A 24,913-nucleotide genomic window follows, 5' to 3' on the forward strand; every position below is an offset into this window, starting at 1 on the left:
ATCTCCCTTTTCTGACACTCTGTGTCCTCTTGTAGCCATATCTTACGATCTTTTTTTTTTAAATGGGGCAATGGGGTTAAGTGACTTGCCCAGGGTCACACAGCTAGTAAGTGTTAAGTGTCTGAGGCTGGATTTGAACTCAGGAACTCCTGAATCCAGGGCCGGTGCTTTATCCACTGCACCACCTAGCCGCCCCCCATATCTCATGATCTTAATCTCATGTTGTCTTGTGTACTTTATGGTTTTGTGTGCAGAAATTTTGACCCCACAGTTAGATCATTGGCTCCCTGAGTGTGTGTTTCAGAATTGATTACTTTCTCATATTCCTCAAGCGTATCTCCAGGTACTTAGACACTCAGGAAGCAAATCTGGTCAGCCATGTTTCATTCACCCTGTTCCCAGTAGAACCACTTAATATAAGAGCTAGAAGGAACTCTTGACCAGTGCTCAGAGTGTTTTAGAGATCACCTCCTCATGCACGTAAAGCTGTAAAACCTGAAAGGTTGTGACTTGCTTAACATCAGAGAGCCAGTAAGTGAGGGAGCTTAGCTGGGCACCCATATCTCTTGATTCCATGTGCATTGTCTGCCCCCCCCCCCAGTGCCCAGCTCTGCCCCGTGGAATCTAGGAGAATGGCCTAGTTGACCTAGTACATATGGGTTCTTGCAGGGTCATCAGCCATCTGCGCCAGGGCAGGGATACACTCATCCAAACCACAAATCAGACCACGCATAAATGACTGTGGAAGGCCGTTACAGGATTTAACCTTCCCCATTCCACCTCCTACCCCCAGCAAATATCCCTCAGGTCAGTTGTAAGCAGATTAATATGTTGCAATTGTTCTTCATTCCCTGAGCCTCTTCTTAATCTGAGTAGACAGACATAGCACAGGGAAAGGTCCCTGTGGGATGTTATGACTTCTGTGGAACAGCAAGTTGTCGTTCACAGGCTGCCTTGCAAAAAGAGCTATCTCAGAGGCAGCTAGGTGGTGCAGTGGATAAAACACCAGCTCTGGATTCAGGAGGACCTGAGTTCAAATCTGGCCTCAGACACTCGACACTTACCAGCTGTATGACCCTGGGCAAGTCACTTAACCCTCATTGCTCCCCGCCCCCCCCCAAAAAGAGCTATCTGGAATATCTTATTTATCTATACTTTGTTTTTATGGGTTGTAACTTTGCTTGTTCTTCAGTAAATGGATGGCTAGAATTTTCATCTGCTTCTCACCCAAATATAGGCATTGTTGAAGCACTTTAATCAATGATTACCTTGTTCTAGTTACAGTGGAAGTAATTAGTGAAAATAATTATTTCCTGACGTGGGCTAGAGGGGACAAATTGTTTTCTCCTATTGGAGATGGTAAGATTAAAAACAGAATTGTTAAAAGTTTTTTTTAAAAACAAAAACAAAAAACAACAACACAGAAGTATCTTCCTCTCTGAAGATTCTTGGTTTTCTTTTTTTGTTTGTTTGTTTTGGGTTTTTGTTCAACACCCATTGGTGATGTTTTGAGATTATTTTGCAAAATTCTACTTCTTCAAACCTTGAAGACAAGGAATTATCCAGTAGGTGATGCCTTGCACTTTCCATGTTTCAGGAGGTCCTGAAAATTTGTAACTTGCCTCCCTTCTAAACTGTCTCTTCTCTCTGTTTTCCTGCTACCCCCCTCCCCCACAACCGTGGCACCATGCTGTTTTTCTCCCAGGGAACTATGGGACTTTCTCTTCAACATAGTAGGGCATTGTTCTTCATGTAAGCTGTGAGTTGGGTCATGGCTTTCCCAGATATCATCAGTCTTCCTTAGTTAAGGACCTTTAGAAATTTCCTAATAATCTAGAATTCAGTTGTTCTTGAGCTAAGACAATCCTATTTTCTTCTCTATTTCAATTGAAACAGTGAGAAGTGTGGAATATAATTATTTCTTAGAACAGAAAAGCCCCTTAAAAATAAAAGGGAACCAAAGAGATCATGGAAAGGGGAGAGGGGCCCACATGTACAAAAATATTTATAGCTGTTCTTTTTGTGGTTTCAAGGAATTGGAAGTTATGGGGATGCCCATCAATTGGGGAATGGCTGGACAATTTGTGGCGTATGAATGTAATGGAATACTATTTTGCTATAAGAAACGATAAGCAGGAGGAGTTTAGAGAAACCTGGAGGGTCTTACGTGAGCTGATGATGAGTGAGATGACTAGAACCAGAAGAACATTGTACACAGTATCATCAACATTGAGTGTTGATCTACTGTGATGGACTATATTCTTCTCACCAATGCAATGGTACAGAAGAGTTCCAGGGAACTCATGATAGAAGAGGATCTCCAAATCCAGGAAAAAAAAAAAAAAGAACTGTGGAGTATAGATGCTGAATGAACCATACTATTTCTTTAATCTTTGGTGCTGTTGTTTTTTTATTTTGAGGTTTTTTTGTCATTGCTCTGATTTTTCTCTTATAACATGACTAATGCCGAAATATGTTTTAATGTTAGTGTGTGTGTGTGTGTGTGTGTGTGTGTGTGTGTGTGTATAAAACCTATATTAGATTACCTGCTGTCTAGGGGAGGGGGGAGGGAGAAAAATCTGAAATTGGAAAGCTTGTATCAACAGAAGTTGAGAACTATCTTTACATGTAACGGGGAAAAAATAAAATACTTTATTACAAATTTTTAAAAATAAATAATTAAAAGGGAACTTATTTTTATGTTTAGGGATTTTTTTTTCATAGTTAGAAGAAAGCTAGCTAGCTCAGTTGATCTCATTCTAAACCTGGAGCCAGAAAGACCTGAGTTCAAATATGGCCTCAGACATTTGCTAACTGTGTGACCCCTGGGCAAGTCACTATCTACTATGTACAAACTAGGTACAAATAAACTCTGTCTCATTTTCCTCATCTGTAAAATGGGGATAATAATTGGACCTAATCTTCCAGGGTTTTTTTTTAGGATGAAAACCAGATTACATTTGTAAAGTGCTATATGGATGCTGGTTTTTTTTTTAGGTCAAAAGGTGATATTTAAAAGGATGGCTAAGATACTGTTTTTATTTACACTTTTCCTTTTTACCTTTGTGGATTAGTTCAATGTGACAAACATTTATTTAGAGATATGTATGAGGTGTTGGACAAAGACTGAAACCATCCCCTTTTACTCAAGAAGCTCATATTTTACAGGAAGGAAAAAATAATCACTATACATGCTAATCAAAAATAATTTCAGGGTTGGGAAGAAGACACACAACTTGGGGTTTTTGTAGGTGATTACGCTCTTCAGTTTTATAAATAATCTCTGTGTGAACATGGGAATTTTCCTATATGTGAATTCAGTAACATGCCTTTTTATGTCAAATTGTTCCATTTTTCCTCTCTAGTTTTTTGAGTCAGTCAGTAAATATGTATTAAGGGCCTACCATGTGCCCGGTGCTGTGCTAAGTACAGGGATACAAAGCTCTCGAGGAGCTCGTGGTCCAGTGGGGGAGACAACATGCAAACAGCCATGTACAAACAAGCCACATCAAGGCTAAACAGGAAGCAACAGAAGGAAAGCACTAGAACTAAGGGGGATTGGGAAAGGTTTCTTGTAGAGAGCGGTATTTTAGCTGAGACTTGAAAGAAGTTAGGGAGACTGGGAAAGAGAAATGCGGAGGAAAAGAATTCCCTGTGAAGGTGTCTGCATTTGGTAGATGGAGTGTCTTGTGGAGGGAACAGGAAGGAGGTCAGTGACACTGGCCCAAGAATACCAGGAGAGGGGATGGGCTATAAAAGAAGAATACTGGAAAGGTGTGGGAGAGAGGGCAGGAACCAGGTTATGAATAATCTTAACCTCATTTGAATTATTTACATTTGTTTTCAGCTATCTTTGGATAATGCCTTTCTAAAAGGTTTTGTTATTTGCAGATAACTGACATTTGCCCAAATTTAATGAGGTTCATAGGTCAAGAGAACCTTAAATATCATTTAGTACAGAGATTCTTTTGGGGGGGAGGGGCAATGAAGGTTAAGTGACTTGCCCAGGATCACACAGCTAGTAAATGTTAAGTGTCTGAGGTCAGATTTGAACCCAGGTCGTCCTGAATCCAGGGCCGGTGCTCTATCCACTGCGCCACCTAGCTGCCCCCAGTATAGAGATTCTTTACCTGTGGTATGCTTACTTTTACATTTCAGAGGATTCATGAACTTGGATGGGAAAAAATCAAATCTTTTCTTTTCAGCATAGTTGGTTTCTTTTGAAATCCAATATATCTTATTTTATTCATTTTAAAACATTATTCTGAGGAAAAGCCTATGAGAAAAAGCTTCATCAGATGGTCAAAGGGAAAAATGACACAAAAATATTGAAGAACTCCTACTCTGGTCCAAACCCCCTCATTTTACTTGTGAAACCAAGGCATTGAAAAGTTAAATGACTTGCTCAAGTTCACAGAGCAGAGAGTTGGGATTCTCACCGAGGTTCTCTGTCTCTAAACCCAGCATTCTTTCTACTGTAAATAGAGTACAACGCTTATAATGCTCAGGACATCAGTTTGATTTTTTTGTGGGTCATTTCCTTTGCTTCATGGCTAGAGATCAGAACCAAACAGTAGTTATGAGTTGGACCATGGTCCTAGAACCATAGGTTTTGGAGTTGAAAGGAACATGATTGATGTTCTAGCCCATGCCCCCTTGTTTATACAGAAGAAAACTGAGGCCCAGGGAGAGGAAGAGATTTACACTGGCAGCTCTAGGTAAGGTTGGTTTGCTTGTTTCCCAGGTTAAGTAGAAGAGGGGGGCAGTAATACCTAGCAGAAGACCATTCTCCAGGCTTCTATGCTTGTAGGCGTGTAGCTCCTAAATTGATATACCTTTAGATTAATTTGTTCTTTTTGATTAAGGTCAGCACAATATGGTCATGATTTTCTGAGTGCAAATGGAAAGGCATAGCTTTTGCCCCAAGAGAACTTAAAATTCAAAGAGAGATGAATATTTGAATACAAATATCAGATATTTAGGACTCTAAATCTCAATTTTCCAGAGAAACATAGAAACTAGTCTGGGAAGGCTTCATCTGGAAGGTGAGCCTTGTGTTTGAAAGGGGTTTGGCAAGAAGGGTTGTTAGCAGAGTTTGTGGTGTATAAAAATTATTGCTGGAATATCTGAAATTCTCAATAAAAATTCCAGGAAGCCTAATAGCTTCTGGGCAGCATGTGGGGATTTAAGGGGAAGGAAAAAATTTTCCTTCTGGGAAATCCCCATATGCCAAGAACTGAATCTTCTTACTGAGATGTCAACAAATAGACTAGGGTACAATAGTACCTGCTCCTTTTTCTTCATGTTTTCTCTTCTTTCCCATGAGGCAAAAAATAGTTGACTTCTTTAGAAACCTACCATTCTTTTTTAGACTGCTTATTTGAGAGTTCAACTTCTAATTTGATCCTTTCTGCCTCACCACTCCATGCAATTTGCATACATATTGGGGGAGCTCTCTCCCAGGGCACCAGCTGTGAACGAGAGATTGTTTAAACCTTGATTGATACATTGATCCTACTTATCAGCAGTGGGCTATCCAAAACATAGTCTGTCCTACTCTTTTGTGCAACCTGTGACTCTCCTGGGCTTCTTTGGTTTCTATATTAGAATATTCTATCTTCTTAACTCTACAGGACAAATCTTAGTAGTATGGCTCTTTGAATTAATGGTATTTTCAAATGTTGCACTGGTCACAGAATTGTGTCAAAAGTATTTCATACATTTCTGCCTCTTGTATCTTTTATAGCTGTAATTACAGTCCCTCCTGTTGGCCAATTTTTTTCTTATCTGCTTGGACCTTACATGAACTATAATTGTCTAAAGGTTTAATTTGATTATTTTGGGATAGATTTCATTCTACTCTCCTAATTTACTACCATTTTCCATTATATCTGAGGAGTAGAAGACTAGCCAAACTAGCTACTTGGTTCTGCCTTTTTCATCTGATTGTAGGAAGAAACAAGGCCCTCAAATCCCAAGATCCTGGTTTCAAGTTCTCAGCCTTAGTCTCCACATAGAATTTCTAACAGGGAGATTATTTGAGACAGAGCAGTAGCAATGATTTGGAGGCCAGGTTACCTCACTTCCTATTATCCCTTTGCATATTTTCATTTCTTAGCATATTTTCATTATGCAAATATTCCTAGATAAAAAAATTGGACAGGAGGGGAGAAATACCTCAACTGTAAATAATCCCTTCTCACTGAATTGTTCTTTACCCCAGATTTCTTCTTTGCCCCTAACATAGTCTCCTTTGTTTTAAAGTTACTTGTACATATATAACCTCCACATTAATTCAGGCACTCATCACCTCTTACCTGCAATATTATAATAGCCATGTAACTGGTCTCCCTGTCCTTTTCACTGCTAAGGTAGAGGTCTTTCTATGTTACTCCCCAGCTCAGAATCCTTTTAAGTAGATACTAATTTTCTAAAGAATAAAATATATACTTAGTCCGGTATGTAAGATCTCCTTAGCTCCATCCCAAAACTGGCTTTCAGTCTAACTTTCTACTCCTTTTTCACACCAGTATCCCTCAGAGCACTCTCATTTGGCTAAACTAAACTACTGCTATTCCTTAATGTCATCCTACTCTCCTCTTCTCTACTTTTGTGAAGGCTAACCCTAATTCTAGTGTATGGTCCCTCTTCATTGATGCCTCTTGAAATCCTTTACCTTCAGGGTCTATCTCAGGTATCACATTTTTCACAAAGCCACCTCTGATACACTCAGCTTATAGTGATTACTTCCTCCTAAAATTTTCCTATTAACATTTAGTCTGGAGCTTTCTTTTGGCTTTGTCACTTTCTTTCTTGTATCCTGCTTGTGTGTGTGTGTATCTGTGCACTGATATTGGATTGAAACTCCTTGGGGGTATTGACTATGGTGTCTGTCACCTTTATATCCACAGCACCAAACACAGAACTGCAAACATATTAGGTACTTAAGAAATATATTTTAAATTTAATTTCCTAAAATTTAACACCATGAGTATATTGTAACTCAGTTCCAATGAGCTGGGCAGGTTAATATATTAGATGGATAGGTTAATATATCAGGTCAGGACAATAACAGGGAGAGCTTCCCAGCTTCTAAGATACCTAAATGAGCAAATGAGAGGCTTAGTAATATTGTGTATTTGTTTAGAATTTTATTTTTCCAAATTACATGTAAAAACAAATTTTGACATCAATTTTTTAAAACTTTGTGTTCCAACTTCTCTTCCTCCCTCCCTCCCCACCCTTCCCAAGAACTCGAGCAATTCAGTATGTTATATGTGAGTAGTCATAGCAAAACATCTCCACATTTTAGTAATATTGTGTAAATTATAATAGGCTGTTCAAGATGTGCTCATATTTGTCATAGAAAGAAGTAGCTTTTTCCAAAATGCTTTTGTTATATTAATTTTTAGGGTTTTTTAAAACATAGCATCTGCTCTCTAAGGACCTATAGATGATGTACTAATAGTTCGTTGTTATTTTAATGAACATTCTCAAACTTGACTTTGAAAGGGAATGTGTGAATGGGGGGTGGGGGAGGATTATAGTAAATAAAAACCTCAGGCGCTATACTAGTCCCCTGTGTGAAAGATTTGTGGAGAGGTATGGATGATGTTGACATAAGCTAGGAAGCTTAGAGAGGTTGCTCTTTGGGCAGGTGGAGGTCTGACATCTGTGGAATAATGACTCCATCTGGGTGGCTAGCATCAAAAGAATAGGGGAAATAAAGAATCAACAACCCTTGCTTAAGGGAATAAAAACTTTCTCTCATTTATGCCTTACTTGTGGAGGATAATGGCTTGATGTTTTTAAGTATTTGAATTGCTAAGCACAGTTTGATCATAGGGAAGTTTCATAAAGGTTTGTAGCCAAGAAGGCCCCTGTCAGAAGTCAGAAGTGGTGTCATAGAAAGATTTCAGATTTCATTTCTGTCACATAAGTCTAGTGTGACTTTGGACAAGTCACTCTGGTTTGTGGCCCTTGTTTTCTTAGCTCTAAGGTGAATTTAGATGAGATGACCTCTAAGGTCCAGCTCTATTGAATTGACTCTTCTGTTCCCCTACATGTTTATCTCAGCTTATGCCAGTCAGTTTTGGGATCTGTCTTCACCTCTAGGTCTCCAAGGAAGATTCCTGAGCTGCTTGTGTTTAGCCAGTTAGGTGTCTCTTGAGCCTTAGTGCTTTTGCTATGCATTTTTATACTGATGTAGAAATATACAAATTGATGTTCTGTTATAGAAAACAAACAAAATGGGCTTTTACCACTCATTTTGGCTTGGAGAAATTGAAGGTGGTTATTAGTAAAGCAAGATTTAATGAGCATTCATACTTTACTGCCCCTTTCCTGTCTTTCTGTCTTTTATCTGGAAAGTTAACTTTTTTTTCTTTCGGAGACATTAGTTACTGAGTGCTTCAACTCATTTAGCAAACATGTAGCCAAGTGGCTTGCAGGCTAAAACTTTGCTCTGTTGATTTTAGTATTCCTGCTGCCAAACTCAAGATAACTTGAAACAGCTCACCAGCATAAATGTGTTTGAGGGCCTGGAGAAGGGAGGATATTTTTAAGGACTCTCAGGAAGTTTCCTAGCTAGTAATTCAAATATTTTAAATCTGAACTGTGGAAAATATGAATTTTAGGTTTCACATTAAGGTGTGTTTTCACTTCAAATCTTTGGCATATCCCAGTTGAAATCTGTGTGTGGTAGCAAGAATGCCTAACTATTAGGTTTTAAAATAACATTTTGGATGGAAAACTTCCCTCCCTCCCAACCATATCATTCATTCTTTAAGGCAGATGGCTTCATGGAGAATTGTAGTTATGATGGAACATGATACTAAATAATGGATGAGTCAGTTTAATGGAGAAATCAAAACTAAGTTTGAAAATTAACAAATGCTGTTGTGCATATTGTATGGTACCAACTCTAGATGATCACTTAACTTAGAACCTTTTCAGAGAATCTCAACCAAAAGATAAGTCAGCCTTAAACATGTTTCTTTGGTAGCAAACACTTCAGTATGATACTCGGACTGTGATTATGGCTGTTAATTTATTGAGCAGTAGCAGTTGAAGCTTAACAAAAAAACCTCTGATGTATCTGTTTAAACCTCCTTTTGTCTATAAGACCTAAAGTAGGAATGGACTTAAAATATCATTTGTCTTTTGTTGCTTTGAACTGGAAATATATTTGATTGTCCAGATCTGTGACATGACCAACAATAGTCAGTCAGTCAGTAAACATTTATTAAGCACTTACTGTGTGCCAGACATTGTGCTTAGCACTGGAAATACAAAGAGCAAAAGAGAGGCCCTGATCTCCAGGAGCTGACAGTCTAATGGGGGAGACAACAGGCATATAGCCATATATAAACAAGTTTTAGATAGGATTGATTGGAGATGAGCCACAGAGGGATTGGGGAAGTTTGTGTAGAAGGTGGGTTTTCTGGAAATCAGGAGGTGGAGAGAGGAGAGAGAATATCCCAAGCATGGAGGGTAGACAGAAAATGCCCAAAGCTGTACTAACTTTCAATGTATAAAAGGTTTACAAATACTTACCTTGCAGTACTGTGTACAGAGCACTATATTAAGTGCTGGAAATAGAAAAAGAAAGGGAAGGGCAGTCTCTGCTCATTCTCATAGGGAGAAAACCACTTGTAAAAAGTTTCTGCTGTAAGTTAGATGAAAGGTTCCAGTGGTTCTTAGGACACAGTGTCCAGATAGATGGCAATTCTTCTTTAATGTCATTTCCATTTATTAAGAACTATATTTCTTTCTGATGTTGAAGCATTTTAAAGTGCCAAGGACTTGGTGGCAAGACCTTCCCCCACCCCTTGGGTCGTCAGTAACCTGTAGCTGCAGAGAAGGATGGAGATTACAGCATCTGCAGAAAAAGTGAAAAAAGTCACATCCCATAAGGGTTGCCTCCCTCAAAGGTGGCTGTGAAGTCTGGGCTGGTAGCAGAGTTGGAGGCCCTAAGGGCATGGGGTGGGGCACTACTATTTCTGGGTCTCTTGGGCTTACCAAGAACCTACATGTACAAAAATATTTATGGCATCTCTTTTTGTGGTGGCAAAGATTTGGAAATCGAAGGGATGCCCATAAATTGGGGAATGGCTGAACAAGTTATGTCATATGAATGTCATGGAATACTGATGTGCTATAAGAAATGACGAGCAGGCAGATTTCAGAAAAACCTGGAAAGAAGCGGACTGATGCTGAGTGAAGTGAGCAGAACCAGGAGAACATTGTACACAGTAACAGGAGCATTCATTGTGTGATGATCAACTGTGATAGACTTGGCTCTTCTCAGCAATGCATTGATCCAAGATAATTTCAAAGGATTCATGATGGAAAATGCTCTCCACATCCAGAAAAAAGAAATGTGGAATCTGAATGCAGCCTGAACCATACTATTTCCACTTTTTTAAAAAAGATTGTTCCCTTTTGTTCTGATTCTTCTTTCACAACATGACTAATGCAGAAATATGTTTCATGCGATGGTACATATATGACCTGTGTTGGATTGCTTTCTGTCTTGGGGAAGGGAGAAAAATTGGAACTCAAAATCTTATAAAAACAAATGTTGAAAACTATCTTTCCATGTAACTGGAAAATAATAAAATACTTTTAAGACTGAAAAAAAATAAAACTGGGTTGGAACACAGGTGAAAGCTGAAGAGAAAAAAAAATACAGCGATCCAAGACAATTCCAAAGAGTCATGATGGTAAATCACATTCAGAGAAAGCACCGATGGAGTCTGAATCCAGATCAAAGCATACTGTTTTCACTTTATTTTTTGTGGGGTTTTTTCTTTTTGCAAACTGCTTCTTTCACAAAATGACTAATATGGAAATAGGAAAAAAAAACACCTGAGACTTCTGCCTCATTCACTTATTTATTTTCATAGCACCACCACCATTCTTCCCTGTCATCCATATTTGGAGTTATCATTCACTTCTCCCTCTGTACACTGAGTTAGCTGCCGGGTCCTAATCGTTCATTTTTTATGTAGTCTCTCTTTCCATCACTCCCTTTTCTGTTCCCATTGCTACTACCTTCATTATCTCTCGCCTAGACTATTCAGTTCAATTCAATAACTATTTTAAAGCTTTCTACATTTAGGGCATTGGGGCAAGCACACAAATTTGTAAAACATTTAGTGTCTCAGCCCTCGAGGAGTTTACAATCAAGTAAGGGTGTATACTAGTTCCCAACAAATAAGCATGATATAAGGTTGGCCGTAATAAGGCAAAAATGGGTTCTTCTATCCTAATGTGCTAGAAGAAAATTTCTAGAGGGAGTGAAACCTAACCCTAAGTCACTTTCAGCTTCAGGAAGTAGGTAAAATTTCAGAGAGAAAGTGACAGCTGAGTTGAACTTTAAGAAAAAGAATGATTTAAGCAAGCAGAGATGAGAAAGTATGTGCTAGGATGGAGATCACCTTATATAAATTTATGTGGGGAGAAGATGGCATAATGAGATCAGGGAACAACTTCTGCCAATACCAGTAACAAAAAAGTTAAAATGGGAGCAGATGGTCAAGGGGGAACATATCAACACTTTACAAGAGAGGTTCTCGTTTTGGAACATGCTCAGATTTAATCCAACTTCTTGTTTTTGTCATTATTTTGGTTGGTTATTTTGATTGTGGGTGTGTGTGTGTGGGGAGGTGGTGAAGTCTAAAAGAAATGGCTTACAAATTCCCCTTGTTTGGCCCCGTTGCCAATAGTACCTTTGTCCTTTGGAGTTGATCCAGAGACATCAGTAGAATTTATACTATCTCACTGAGAGCTACTTCATTGAGGATATCATATAATGGAAAAAACTTTAGTCTCATTCAGGAATCTTGGTTCTAGGAACAACTTTGTCAAGAAGCTTACCTTATAACCTTAAATCACTTCCCCTTCTCTGGGGCCTCTATTTTCCCATCTTAGATGATAGGGCTTTGGCTAGGCCATCTCTCATCCTCCACTTTCCACAGCATGATTCAGTGACTTCCTGTTTTTACTGACATTCTATACAATATGCAAGCTATCTTGCTGATCTAGCATATTATAGAATGTTTTAGCAGGAAGCATTCTTGGGGATTATCTTAATCCAACCTCATTATACACTAGGAGAAACTTAAATCCAAAAGGAAGTAACTTGCTGAAGTTTACATGGTAGAAAGAGTAAAGCTAAGACTTGAAACTAAATTCTCTGATCCAAAATCCAGGTTTTCTTCTGTACCATTACTACACTATATCACCATATTCTGCTATACCAATACCGAAGTAATTTGTCCAAGATCTTATAGTTAAGAAGCAGAGATAGGGCTAGAGTCCATGTTAGTCTACCTTTTAGAAACAATCCTGCCTTTTTAATTAATAAAATTACTTGGGGTTCCAGATTTTTATTATGAAGAATGTGTGCCTTTAAAAGAGTATGAGTTTTTTAAAAAGCATCAGACCTACTTAGGCATTGCCTCATCTTCCATGCACCTGGAGTATACATCCTCATGATGGTCTGTGGCCCTTGATTTAGATTCTTTCCAAAGCTTAAGACAACAAAAAGTTCATGGCCACAGAATGGACTACTCTGGGTACCAACTCATAGCTGTAAGCTCATAATTCCTGTTTTAAGATGGAGATGAATGTAGCATAAGACCCATCGAAGCCTAGAATATTAGAACTAATGAGGACTTTTTTAGATCACCTATTCTTAACCCATTTTATGTCAAGGACCCTCCATTGAAAGGTTGGTGGAGCCAATGGACTCCTCCAAACTATATGTTTAAATGCATAAAATAAAATACATAGGATTAATGGAAACCAATTACATGGATTTTGTTTTTTGTTTTGCGGGGCAATGAGGGTTAAGTGACTTGCCCAGGGTCACACAGCTAGTAAGTGTCAAGTGTCTGAGGCTTGCATTTGAACTCAGGTCCTCCTGAATCCAGGGCCGGTGCTTTATCCACTGCTGCCACCTAGCTGCCTCTACATTGGAATATAGTTAAGGAAATACTGTTTAAAAAACAAATCAAGTTCCCAAATCCCAGGTTAAGAACATTTGGTAAGAACACTGAGGTCAGGGGATTTATTCAAGAACATACAATGAGTAATACAATTAGAGCCCGAACTAGAATGTGGGTTTACTGCCTTCCAATCCCATTCTTTTTCCATTGCATAGCCTCTTAGAAATACTGTCATAGTGACTGACATACATATAGCAGGTGCTCAATAAGTGTTGAATTAATGTCCACTTTCCATTTTTAAAATTAACCACATTTTACAGGGCTGTTTCTATTAACTTCTATTCTCTAGCACTAAACTGTTTCCAAAGCACTTTCATCACAGCAGACCGAGAGGGAAAGTAGCTAGCAGACAAAATCCATGTGCTTTTGTTTCTTGCATTAGCTTTTCATATACGTAAAAATTAACAATTATTTGCCATTTTACCAAACTGATCATTTCTCTTATCACCATTTCAAGAAACTGAATCTGTTGGTAGTAACTGCTTAATCTAGGTTTCTAAGCTACAGGAATGCCTAGAGTCAGAGAGAGTGATCAGAGGAGGCTTCCTGAAAGAGGAAGAACTTGTAACTGGCATTTGAAGGAACTAGAACAGCATGGACCATTAGTAGCAGAGTCATGGGTGGGTGGGGATGGGAGAGAATTTAAAATGCTGAAATCTGATCAAAGGGAATAAAAAGGATGTGTGCAAAGGCACAGAATCAGTATTAAATAGGCTTTATTTAAGAGTTATTGGATTCATTTGGATGCAGATCTCAGTATGAGTGAGAAGAAATTTGTGATGAGGAACAAGTTAGTTGTATATCTTCAATATACTGAATTGAAGGGGTTAAAATTTATATCGGGGAGGGGCATCTAGGTGGCACAGTGGATAGAGCACCAGCCCTGGATTCAGGAGGACCTGAGTTCAAATCTGGCCTCAGACATTTGACACTTACTAGCTGTTTTTATGTATTATGAAAGCTATGCAAGAAGCAAACACAGGTTTATGTCTGTTAGCTACTTTCCGTCTTTGGGAATCATTTGGATTAGCAACTAAGCAGAATTAAAAAACGAAACTTTGAAACATTAACTGAGTTGTTCCTTTGAAAATATCCTCCCTTTAGTTTGGATGTGAGTGAGAATAGCAATGCTGAGCTGGACCCTATTTTTTATCCTTCCTGGAACAGTAACCAACACTGTTTGTTTTCTCTTTGCAGATTGCATTCTCTCAGCACAGCAACTTTCATGGACTTGGTACAGTTCTTGGTGACCTTCTTCAGGTACTTGTATTTATGAATACTAAAATTCTGCTTTTTGGATGTTGGGCAATTGGGGTTCTTAAACAGAATGACTTAATTAAGAAAAGAATAATTACTCTTTCTCTCCATGGCAGGTGGGTCTTAACTGTGTAGAGTAGGTGTGTTCTTGGAAAATGGGATGTTTTGAGCTGGAATTTAAAAGAGACAAAAATAAACCCAATCCAATTTGAAAAATGCTTGTTCTTTATAAAATGAAGAATCTTTTGGAATGTGAATAATTTCCTTCAGGATGGTTTGCAAATTTTGGAAGTCAGTTTTTCATAACATTGGATGAGCACACCTGCTCTAAATTTAAATGATTAGAATATTTCCTCAATTGAGGGAAAATATTTCAATTTTTAATAACATAAGCGTGCATGTTAATTTCAAGGTGATCTTTAAAATACAAAACCTGAAGAGCATTTGCAGTTTCTCTGATTCAGAAAAATCAGTTTCCTGACTCTCAGCAGCCTCTCTTTCTTCTCCTATGCGAGACTTGAAATTGATTAGCAGATCATAGATCTCACTTTCCTGTCACCAAATATTATACTACTTCATGCGACCCCGTGTGGGGTTTTTAGTTTACTAAATCCCAAGATAAACAACAGAAGCCGAGTACATCCAGGGAAGCCTAGCATAAGACTGCGAGACCCTGACACTGATACTGCTTTCATTCTCTTTATTTTGTGTTTATGTATACAGACATGTTATGTATATTTGTTCTATGAATACATGACATGTGTGTGTTTACTCAACAAATAAAAGACATGAAAATGCATACAAATCATCCACACACAAATGACTACTACTTTCTGAAGATCTAAAGCTGCTGACTGACTGTAAGGCACTGTCAGAAGAGGAGTTATTTCTCTGCGTTAGATGACTTTGGGAGTTTTATTCAGGACTTTACTTCCTCTAAAATTGCATGGACATAAAACCACAGTAACAAGTTTGGACTTGGAAGGCAGCATCCCATCCATACTCTCACTACCCAAACTCCAGGAAAAATTAGTACGATTCAGGTGGCTCTGTCTTTCCTTGGCTGTATCTTTTTATTTTCTCATGTCTTTCCTGCATCACCCTCATTTCTCTTTCCATTTTTTCCTCTACCTCTCTAACTTTATCTTCAAAGTCCTTTTTGAGCACCTCTATGGCCTGAGACCAATTCGTATTTTTCTTGGAAGCTTTCGATATAGGGGCCCTGATGTTTGACATCTTCCTCTGAGGGTGCCCCTTTGGTCTTCCTGGTTACTGAAGAAACTTCTGTGGTCCTCACCTTTCTCTGTCGGCTCATCTTGCCCTTCTTTTACTTGACTTTTAGCTCCTTAAAGTGGGGCACTGTTCCAGGCTGCAGTATCCCAAGCTTAAGAAGTCCCAGGTGGTATGATTTAAGGAGAATCAGGTTCTTCACTCTCCCGGACTGTTTCCTGGTCCTGGATGACCCCAGATCAACTTGCTGATCAACCGGCTTTGGTGTGATGTGGTTGTCAGCTCCAACGAGCCTGTGCCCCTCCCCCACCTGGGCCACTGCTACTCAAGCCTACCTCCTGGTTCTCAGCAAGGGGTGTCAAATCCAAGTTCTGCCTTAGCACCAGCATAGACCCCTGTAGTCTCCCCCCTGCCCAGGGCTCAGCCCACTCACCAGATGTGTGCTTAGTTCCAGACGACACTGGCATTTTAGCTGATTCAGAGGCTCTGGGGGTCTCCTTCTCTGGTGAGGCCTCCTGGGACTGGATCTGTGTCAGGATGACTATGGGTTTGGGCTCCACTCCTGTATCAGCACAGCAGCTCCCTCCTTCTTACCTTCCAAGCTGTTCTTGGTTAGAAGGATGATTTCAGCATATTCTTCTGTGAGTTTTGCTGCTCTGGGCATTGTCCTGTGGCATTATTTGGAGTTTTTTTTGGGCTATCGTGTCATGAGTTCAGGAGCTCACTGCCTTTCCTCCACCATCTTGGCTCCCTTGGCCTCTATCTTTATCAGCAGATGGTATGGGTCCTTTTGTAACCTAAATTGTTTTCTTTGTTGGCAGCTAGGTAATGCAGTGGATAGAGCACTGACCTGGAATCAGAAGGCCTAAGTTCAAATCAGACATTTTATGCTAGCCAGGTGACCCTGGGCAAGCCACTTAACATCATTGCGTTAGTTTCCTTCAACTCAAAAATGGGGATAATAACAGCACTGCTTGTTTAGGTTGTTGTGAGGATCAGATAAGATATTTGTGAAGTGCTTAGCACAGTGCCTGGCACACAGTTGGCACTATATAAATGCTAATTACCTTCTTTCCTTAAGTTCATTAAAGCCTTTTTACTTAAGTATAATGTGTGTAGTATTTATAACTTAGATAGCTGAAAGATAGATAGTTTAGCTCCTCTGATAAAAAGTCATTGTGATTGTTTATTGTTGGTGTAACAATCTGTACATTCTTATATACCACCTAAGACATTGAATTTTCACAAAGTAGAGAGATACTGCTCTAACCTTATAAAGCATGCTTCTTAATCATTTTGGCTTCATTTTCAATCCTTAAGGCTCGTGCCATATCAGCACTTATTTCTCCTCCCCAGTATTCTTCCAAAAGATTCTCTGTTGACACTCAGCGTTCTCCTTTTTCAGTCCCTTGCGTATTTTCCCTCCCTTTACAAGTGCCGTCCACTCTAATGATTTGATAGGTATCCCTTTTTTCTCTTTCTTCCCACCAATCCAAATTTTTTCCACATCCATACTTTCTTTTGAGATTTTATAACTATATATATGGTAGTAAGAGTTTCAGTTGTTTGAATACCAGAATTAGGACTATATTCACTCATTCAACAAATATTTATTAAGAAATTACCTAGCTGTGTGACCCTGGGCAAGTCACTTAACCCCCATTGCCTGCAAAAAAAAAAAAAAAAGAAATTACTATGTGTAGTACATGATGTTATATGTCATTATAGAGGTACAAAGTTTAGATAACATGAAGTTCTTGCCCCTTGTGGACCTTTCAAGGAATAAAATACCACAGATGGGGCAGCTAGGTGGCGCAGTGGATAGAGCACCGGCCCTGGATTCCAGAGGACCTGAGTTCAAATCTGGCCTCAGACACTTAACACTTACTAGCTGTGTGACCCTGGGCAAGTCACTTAACCCCAGCTGCCTCACACACACCAAAAAAAAAAATAGCACAGATATGTATAAATTTTATGCGTGGCCTCATGATGCAAAATTGGGATAAGTAGGTAGAAGTTGTTGAAACAAATTTAGGTAAAATATAAGGACAGACCCTTAAAGCATCTGTATTTTAATAAATGTAATGCCTATTAAATCCTACACTATTTCCAAAGTGTCTTCACAGCTTAGGAAATGGTCTTTTAAAGATGCCAAGGCTGGAAAAACTCACCACTCTATAGCCATCCTTTAACTTCAATATAAGTTAAAGATGATAAGTACATTAGGGGAATGAGCAAAATAAAGTTTTGTGTGATGTTTGGGATGGGAAAGAGAGAAGTTATTATTATTGTTAGGAATCAGGAAGTACCTCATGGAAGATGTGACCTTTGAGTTCAGTTTTTCTTTTTCTTTTTTTGGGTAATGAGGGTTAAGTGACTTTGCCCAGGGTCACACAGGTAGTAAGTGTCAAGCGTCTGAGGCAGATTTGAACTCAGGTCCTCCTGAATCCAAGGCCAGTGCTTGATCCACTGTACCACCTAGCTTCCCATTGAGTTCAGTTTTAAAAGTTGGGTGGGAATTGAACAAGCAAAAAGGGGGAAGAAGAGAATATTCTATATATAGAGAATAGTGTGAGTAAATTCACATAATGAGAAAAACCCCAGAGTATTTTCAATGAGAGTACAGAAACAATATAGTTTGGCTGGAGCAGAGCAATATTAGATAAGTCTGGAAAAGTACAGTGGTACCAGGTTCTAGAGGGCCTTGAATGACAAGCAAAGGAGTTTGAGTTTTCTTAGGGGGGGGGGGGGGGGGGGGATAGATAATTAACCAATTAAGATTTGTTCATGGATAAAAGACGTGACACAAAGATAATCTTTTCATAAGAAAGATTATTCTTGCAAAATTAAAGATGGATAGAGAGAAAATGAAGATATGGAAATCTGTTAAAGGGTAGTCCAAGCTAGTAGTAATGAGGACCTGTAAAACAAAGTCAAAAGACTGGGAAAAAAAAAAAAGAAGAAAATGTTGAAGTATTTTCATAGCAAAACAACTGACGCTGGAAAAACAGATTCAAGGAGAAAAAAACTTAAGAATCTTTGACTACCTAAATGCCATGACCAAAATAAACATCTTATTTCAAGAAATTATTAAGAAAATTGTCCAGTTCTCTTGGAACCCCAAATGAAATCCCCAAACAAAAATCACTAGGAATAGCATAGCCAAAATCCAGAGCTTCCAGGTCAAAGAAAAAATACTGCAAGTGGCAGGGAGCCACTGTCAGGATCACATAGGAACATAACAGCCACAACTTTGAAGGATCTGCCTTATGGCAGATTATGTAAGCTTATAACCAAGAAAAACTTACCCAGAAAATTGAGTATAATTCTTTTTGGGGGGAAATGGGTCTTTAATGAAATAGCAAGACTTCCAAGCTTTCTTTTTTTTGGTGTTTTTTTGTTTTTTATTTTTTATTTTTTCGTGAGGCAATTGGGGTTAAGTGACTTGCCCAGGGTCACACAGCTATAAGTGTTTAAGTGTCTGAGGCCGATTTGAACTCGGTACTCCTGACTCCAGGGCCGGTTCTCTATCCATTGCCCCACCTAGCTGCCCCTCCAAGCTTTCTTAATGAAACTTTGAAATTCAAGCTCAAAGTTAAGAGAAACAGAAAATGGTAACAATCATAAAAGGATTATACAAGTACAAATGACTTATTTATGATATGAGGAGATGATATATGTGCCCCTCTGAACCTTAGCAGTGGTCATAGAGGGAGTCTCATTAGACAGAAGGCCTGGGAGTGGTTCTCTTATGCCTTATTGATTTTAGAAGAATGTAAAGAAGGGGAAGGGGGAGTATATTGGAGGTGGAGAGCAGAGAGAAAGGAAAGTTAGAAAATCCTTTCTGATGAACTAATCTTATGGCATCTGTGAATCCACACCTCATTCCATGAAGAACAAGCAGCTGTTTCTTTCTTAGGGAGCCCAAATCACTCTGATTTGGAACAAGGTTGATTATATATTGCTTAGCTTTAAATTTTCAGATCTGTGTGTGTCTATATTTCCATTTATATATGTGTTTATATACTTTTCCTTATGTGTGTGTGTGTGTATATTTTTCCTATCTATATATATTTCCCTTAGGACATAAGTCATTGTATAGATTTGTTTTGCTTGACCATACATGTTTATAACAGGGGTTTTGTTTTTCTTTTTTTCCCAACTGGAGAGGGCGTGGGGGAGGGGGACAGAGAGGATAGAATTTTGCTGATTAAAAAAAAAAAATTAAAACAGGCTTCGTTGTAAAAATAAAGAAAAAATAATTTGAAGAAGCATGGAGGAATCCTGACTTCTGACTGCTTTGCGTTGAAGCTTATACTGTATTCTGCACCCCCTTATAAATTTAGTAATACTAGCTAAAGGAAAGTAAGTAGTTAAATCATCTAAGCGTTAGTGTATCTGTTAGTCAGAACGCTGGTATTTTGCCAGTAAGGCATAGTCCAACAGGACTGGTCTGAGTAAAACCATATCTCACACATGTTTTTAAAAGACCACAAACTAAAGCTTAAATCAACACTGGATTATTTATACCCTCCTTACTTCCTTTTCCTCCACATCTCCTTTGGCACGATTTTCCTTGCTCATTCAGGACGCCAGCATAAGGAAAAACAAAGAAAAAATGAACAATTTGGTAGAAAGAGTCTCAGACTAGAACTCAAAAGTTCTAGGTTTTAATCCTAGCTATATCTTTTGTCTCTAACTAGCTTATATGACCTTAGTCAAGTGAACAAAACTTTTTTGAGCCTTAGTCCCAAGATGTGAAATGGGAGTAAATGTCTTAAAGAAACTAAACATCTTAAAATGTAATTTCTAGCTGTAAAAAGAAAAAAAAACCACTTAAGTAACCTACAATATTATTTTGTTCTAGCCCATCAATTTATGATACGTAATCCTTAATATTTTTTGGTCTTTCTACTGATGTGAGTTACTTGATCCTCTCTGAACTGTTCAGAACACCAAGTAATCACTTATCTTTATGAAAATTAATCTTAATATTTCTAGTTCAAACCTCAGAAAAGGAAAATAAATTAAACTGAGTTTAAACATACATACTCTTTACCCCTTCTTTTTCCTCTCTCTCTCTCTCTCTCTCCCTCCCTTCCTCCCTCCCGCTCTCTTTCTCTCCCTTCTTCCCTCCCTCTTTTCCCTTTCTCTCTCTCTCCCCCTCCCTCTCTCTCTTGATTCTTAAGTTGTATAAATGATATTCCTCCAGTTAAGGTCTCATTCTTTAGTAATTATGTTTTTTTACTGAAGCTATAGCATATAAAGTAATTTATATGATTTAATATTTCAGCATTATAAATGTAGTCATCTGCTCAGAAATGGATAGACAGGGGAGGAAGCTTACTATGCACCCCTATAGAAAGAACTGATAAAAAGAACACTTGTGGATTGTACATATATTAACCTGATGGCAATCTTGTGGAGGGGGGAAGAAAGGGAGGGAGGGAGAGAGAAAAATTTGGAACTCTAAATCTTATGAAAAATGAATGTTGAAAACTACCCTTACATGTAAATGGAAAATAAATAAATGTTGGTTGTAAAAAAAAGAAAAGAAAAAAATGTATAGACAGGGAACTAAAACAGGGAAGTGGTGTTTTTAGCATGTTAGGATCGATATTAGTACTCTCTAGTCCTGCCAATAAGTTGGTACAGGGATAGAGCACCAGGACCTGGTGTCAGGAAGATTCATATTCTTTCTTTATGGCATGTCATCAGGACTCATTCTCTTCTGTCTGTTGCTTAAGAAACTGTAGTCAAAGTTTTAGTTGCTACAATCATTAGAGTTTTTTTAAAGATGTGCCTTCCTCTTTTTTTTCAATGTCATAAAACTTTCTGTATTAACTGTCACGGGAAATAGGTGGTGGGATCCTTAGGTATTCCTTTTTTTTTTTTTTTTGTGAGGTGATTGGGGTTAAGTGACTTGCCCAGGGTCACATAACTAGTAAGTGTCAGGTGTCTGAGGTTGGATTTGAACTCAGGTCCTCTTGAATCCAGGGCCAGTACTTTATCCACTGCTCCACCTAGCTGCTTCCTAGGTATTCCTTTTTAAAGAATTTTACAACCCTCATCACACACAATCCAATTAGAATAAAATAATCTTTTATTTGAGCCCTTAGAGAAAAGTGACCAAGAGGGAGATCAAAGACTTTGCCTCAAGGGGGAGATGTTCAGAGAACTTGATTCTCTGAGATACCTTTCTCCCCAACCAGGAAGGAGGCCAAAGCCTTTATAGAGGACAGGTGGTGGGGGGGGACAGATGGGATGACCACTGATTGTGGAAAGTTTCCCTTTGGGGGTAGGGTGAGGAAGGATTTCTGGGAGTCAGGAAGAATTTTCTTTTGGAATGATAGTCCTGACCTCTGGAGTTCTCTCTGTCTCCTAGCTCAGGTAGTAGCTGCACCTAACTGACTTCGTGCTATAGAATTTAAATCTCCCCCTACTTCTTAGGTGTGTCCATCCTGATATCGAGTTGGCCTGTTTACATTTTAATAGTCCCAACCCCCATGTCATTAACTATGTTTTCTGGATCTTTTTTTTTTTCCTGGGGGGAGGTGAGACATAGCAACTGGATATGTTGGTTTTCTTATGAACATTGGAGGATAATTGGGAGGGGGGACAGGATAAGAAGAATCACTGATTCTTGTTGTGGTGTTTGATTTACAATTTTTTTATTATCCCATGTAGAAATACATTTGAGGGAATAACATACACTTCTATTTGTCTACATTTTTATACTAACTGCAAATGTAGCTCATTGCAACAGTTAAGTATTAATATGCCCCTGTAATGGCCAGCTTGCTTGAGGCATTTGAGAGAAACCAAAAGATTTGCTGGATTTGGGAGAGGTCACTTAAAGGATGTGAGTTCTACATTTCCTGAATTTGGAAACATAGGAGGTTTTTCAAAACTAGTATAATAAATGTATTTTCATAAAATGTTATATTAATGAAAACCATATTTCCTTTGCATTGTAGCTACAAGTGACCGATTGAATGTTTATAACCTGGACATTGAAGCATTGTATTCCTGGGGTTTCAGACCTATTCTGTGGTTAGTGTTGAGTACATTTCAATTGGATATGTTTGAAATGCTAGCACTAGACTATGCATTCCTACCAGCTTGCTGCAAACTGCTCATGATGTCAATGGAACCTCTGTGCTCAAATTATAGTTAGACTGGTGACCCTGAACTAGTAACTTTTTCTTCCTCGGAGGCCCCATAAATGCTCTAATAAAGCTACAGAACAACAAGACTCTCATTTGGATTATGTATTGGCCTTGGGCCATTCATCTATTCAGGGAAGTTGTAAGAAATTGTACCTTATGTTCATTGACCTGGTTTATGCCACATTATGTGTGATTTTGGAAGAAGGTTCTCCAAAAATACTTCTATTGGTTCATTGTATCATACTGTTACTTTCCTACAAAAAGTTCATGTCATCTTTTCAAGACTTATTTTTTTTAAAAGATGATCATTAAAATTTCTGCTCTTTCTAAAATACACATTCAGTATAGCCTCTGCTAGCCATAGGTCATGGGATTAAGTGGTGAAATTGGCACATACATAGTGATCCCTAGTGCAAGAGTAAAATTTGTGAGGCTAGGTATCTGGTAAAAAGCATTTGTCTCGAGCAGCTAGGTGGTGCAGTGGATAAGCACTGGGCCCTGGATTCAGTGAGGACTGAGTTCAAATCCGGCCTCGGACATTTGACCACTTACTAGCTGTGTGACCCTGGGCAAGTCACTTACCCCTCATTGCCCCCCCCCCAAAAAAAAAGCTATTTGTCCTCCTACTGACTTTTGCTGGTATTTGTGATAGTATAATGTTTATGACAGTCTTCAATCACATACATGCAAATCCAAAAAGGGAAGGATAAGCTGAACTGAATCACCTTTCTGTGTCAGTGGGAGCCAAATGCTTTATTCTGTAAGAATTCAAGATAGCTCACTGGCCATAGAATCCCAGCTTCTGTGAATCACCCTGAGATTCCTTCCTCCTATTCCACTTTTTCTACCAACACTACCTACCAGAAACCTCACTAGAAGTCACTCTACTTTCTCTTTCTGTGAATGCATTTATTTTACCATGCACTGAAGCACTGAACTGAGTGCTTAAATGCAAAAAGAAAATGGAGACAGTCTTTGTGTTCAAAGAAGGGTTAGCTTCAGGAGGATGGAAAGGCATGAAGGTCTGTAGGACTTAGAACAAAATGGATAGCAAGACTACAGGATACTTCAGGCAGGCAAGCGCATAAGCAGAGCACATGGTGAGGCCTGATAGCTGGGGGTGTGGTGGCAAAGCACATGGTGAGGCCTGATGAGCCTCCATCTCACTGGAATGTTTGGAATTAGCAGCATCTTATTAAAGCAGAGTGGCCATGTCTACCCCTATTGCCTAAAGGGAAAGAGTCACTTAGGAGCACTATTCGAGAAAGGAGAAAAGGCACCAGTGTCCAGGTGGAGATGATGCGCGTTCTGCTCACAGTGGGTAGGAATGAGTGGACCTGCTTCCTGGGGGTGACTGGAATTGGTAGGAAAGGAGGGAAGAAAGGGAGGTTGCAGTGGAATAGGAAAGTGGGCTCATGCTCCCCAGCAGTCCTGTCCTCCCAGTAGATTCTGAAGGAAGGCATGGAAAGGACCAGCCTGGGGCCAGGGAAGTGTTCTTTTCTCATACCTACTCAGGTATTTGTTATAACACTCTCCTTGTGTAATTTCCCCAATATCCCTCCCTTCATTTCTGAAGCTTATACCCCAATAAGTTTGTAATCTGGCCCAAAGCATTGTGTGGCCTCAGTTAAAAGGGAATCTTGTCCCCTCTTCTTCTTCCTCAGCTCCTGCCATATTGCAAGTAAAGGTATTAGAAAGAGGGGTTTTTGGTTTGTTTTTTTTGCAGATTAGTAACAGTTTTTAAAAGTTCTTTCCTGCCCTACACCTTCTCCCTGTCACTATGTTTAGTGGTATAATTTTGTTGTGGAAACTTAAGACTTTTAGCCATCTGTGACTAATTTAGCTCCCACAGGGTAGAACTTGAGCTTCAGTGCCCTTACCATAGTTAGGCCATAGACCTATGGTACACACACTCTGCAGCAGATAGCAGCAATCAGCCTTCCCCCTCTCCCCTACTCCTCCATTCCCAACCCAGTTTACTTTCCTCAGAGAGCCTATTAACTTCTTTCTATTCCAGGTTCTCTTTCTTTGTCTTCTTTTGAATCTTGGCTCTTAAGCCTGTAAAGTCCAGCTATCTTGTTACTTTCCTTTCCGTTGACTTATTCTTTTTCTCTCTCTCTCCATAACCCTTGCCTTTTATCTGCCTTTTCTTTTTTTCTATTTTTTTACTATGACCTTAAGAATATCAACAAACATGAACTTTTTATTATAAAGTTTTATGTGTGGATTGTATATTTTCTGAAT

The 24,913-nt window shown here is 38.9% G+C and overlaps 1 protein-coding gene across 1 annotated transcript in view; it reads left to right on the forward strand.

Moving 5' to 3' along the window:
- The window catches only part of ATRN (attractin), a 248,909-nt gene that overhangs the window by 168,401 nt on the left and 55,595 nt on the right, over positions 1–24,913 (forward strand). The window contains 2 exon segments of the mRNA XM_043973429.1: positions 14,211–14,234; positions 14,236–14,273. Coding sequence (XP_043829364.1) covers positions 14,211–14,234; positions 14,236–14,273 — 62 coding nt within the window.

This window comes from Dromiciops gliroides, chromosome 6 (genome assembly GCF_019393635.1).
Source record: "Dromiciops gliroides isolate mDroGli1 chromosome 6, mDroGli1.pri, whole genome shotgun sequence".
Lineage (NCBI taxonomy): Eukaryota > Metazoa > Chordata > Mammalia > Microbiotheria > Microbiotheriidae > Dromiciops > Dromiciops gliroides.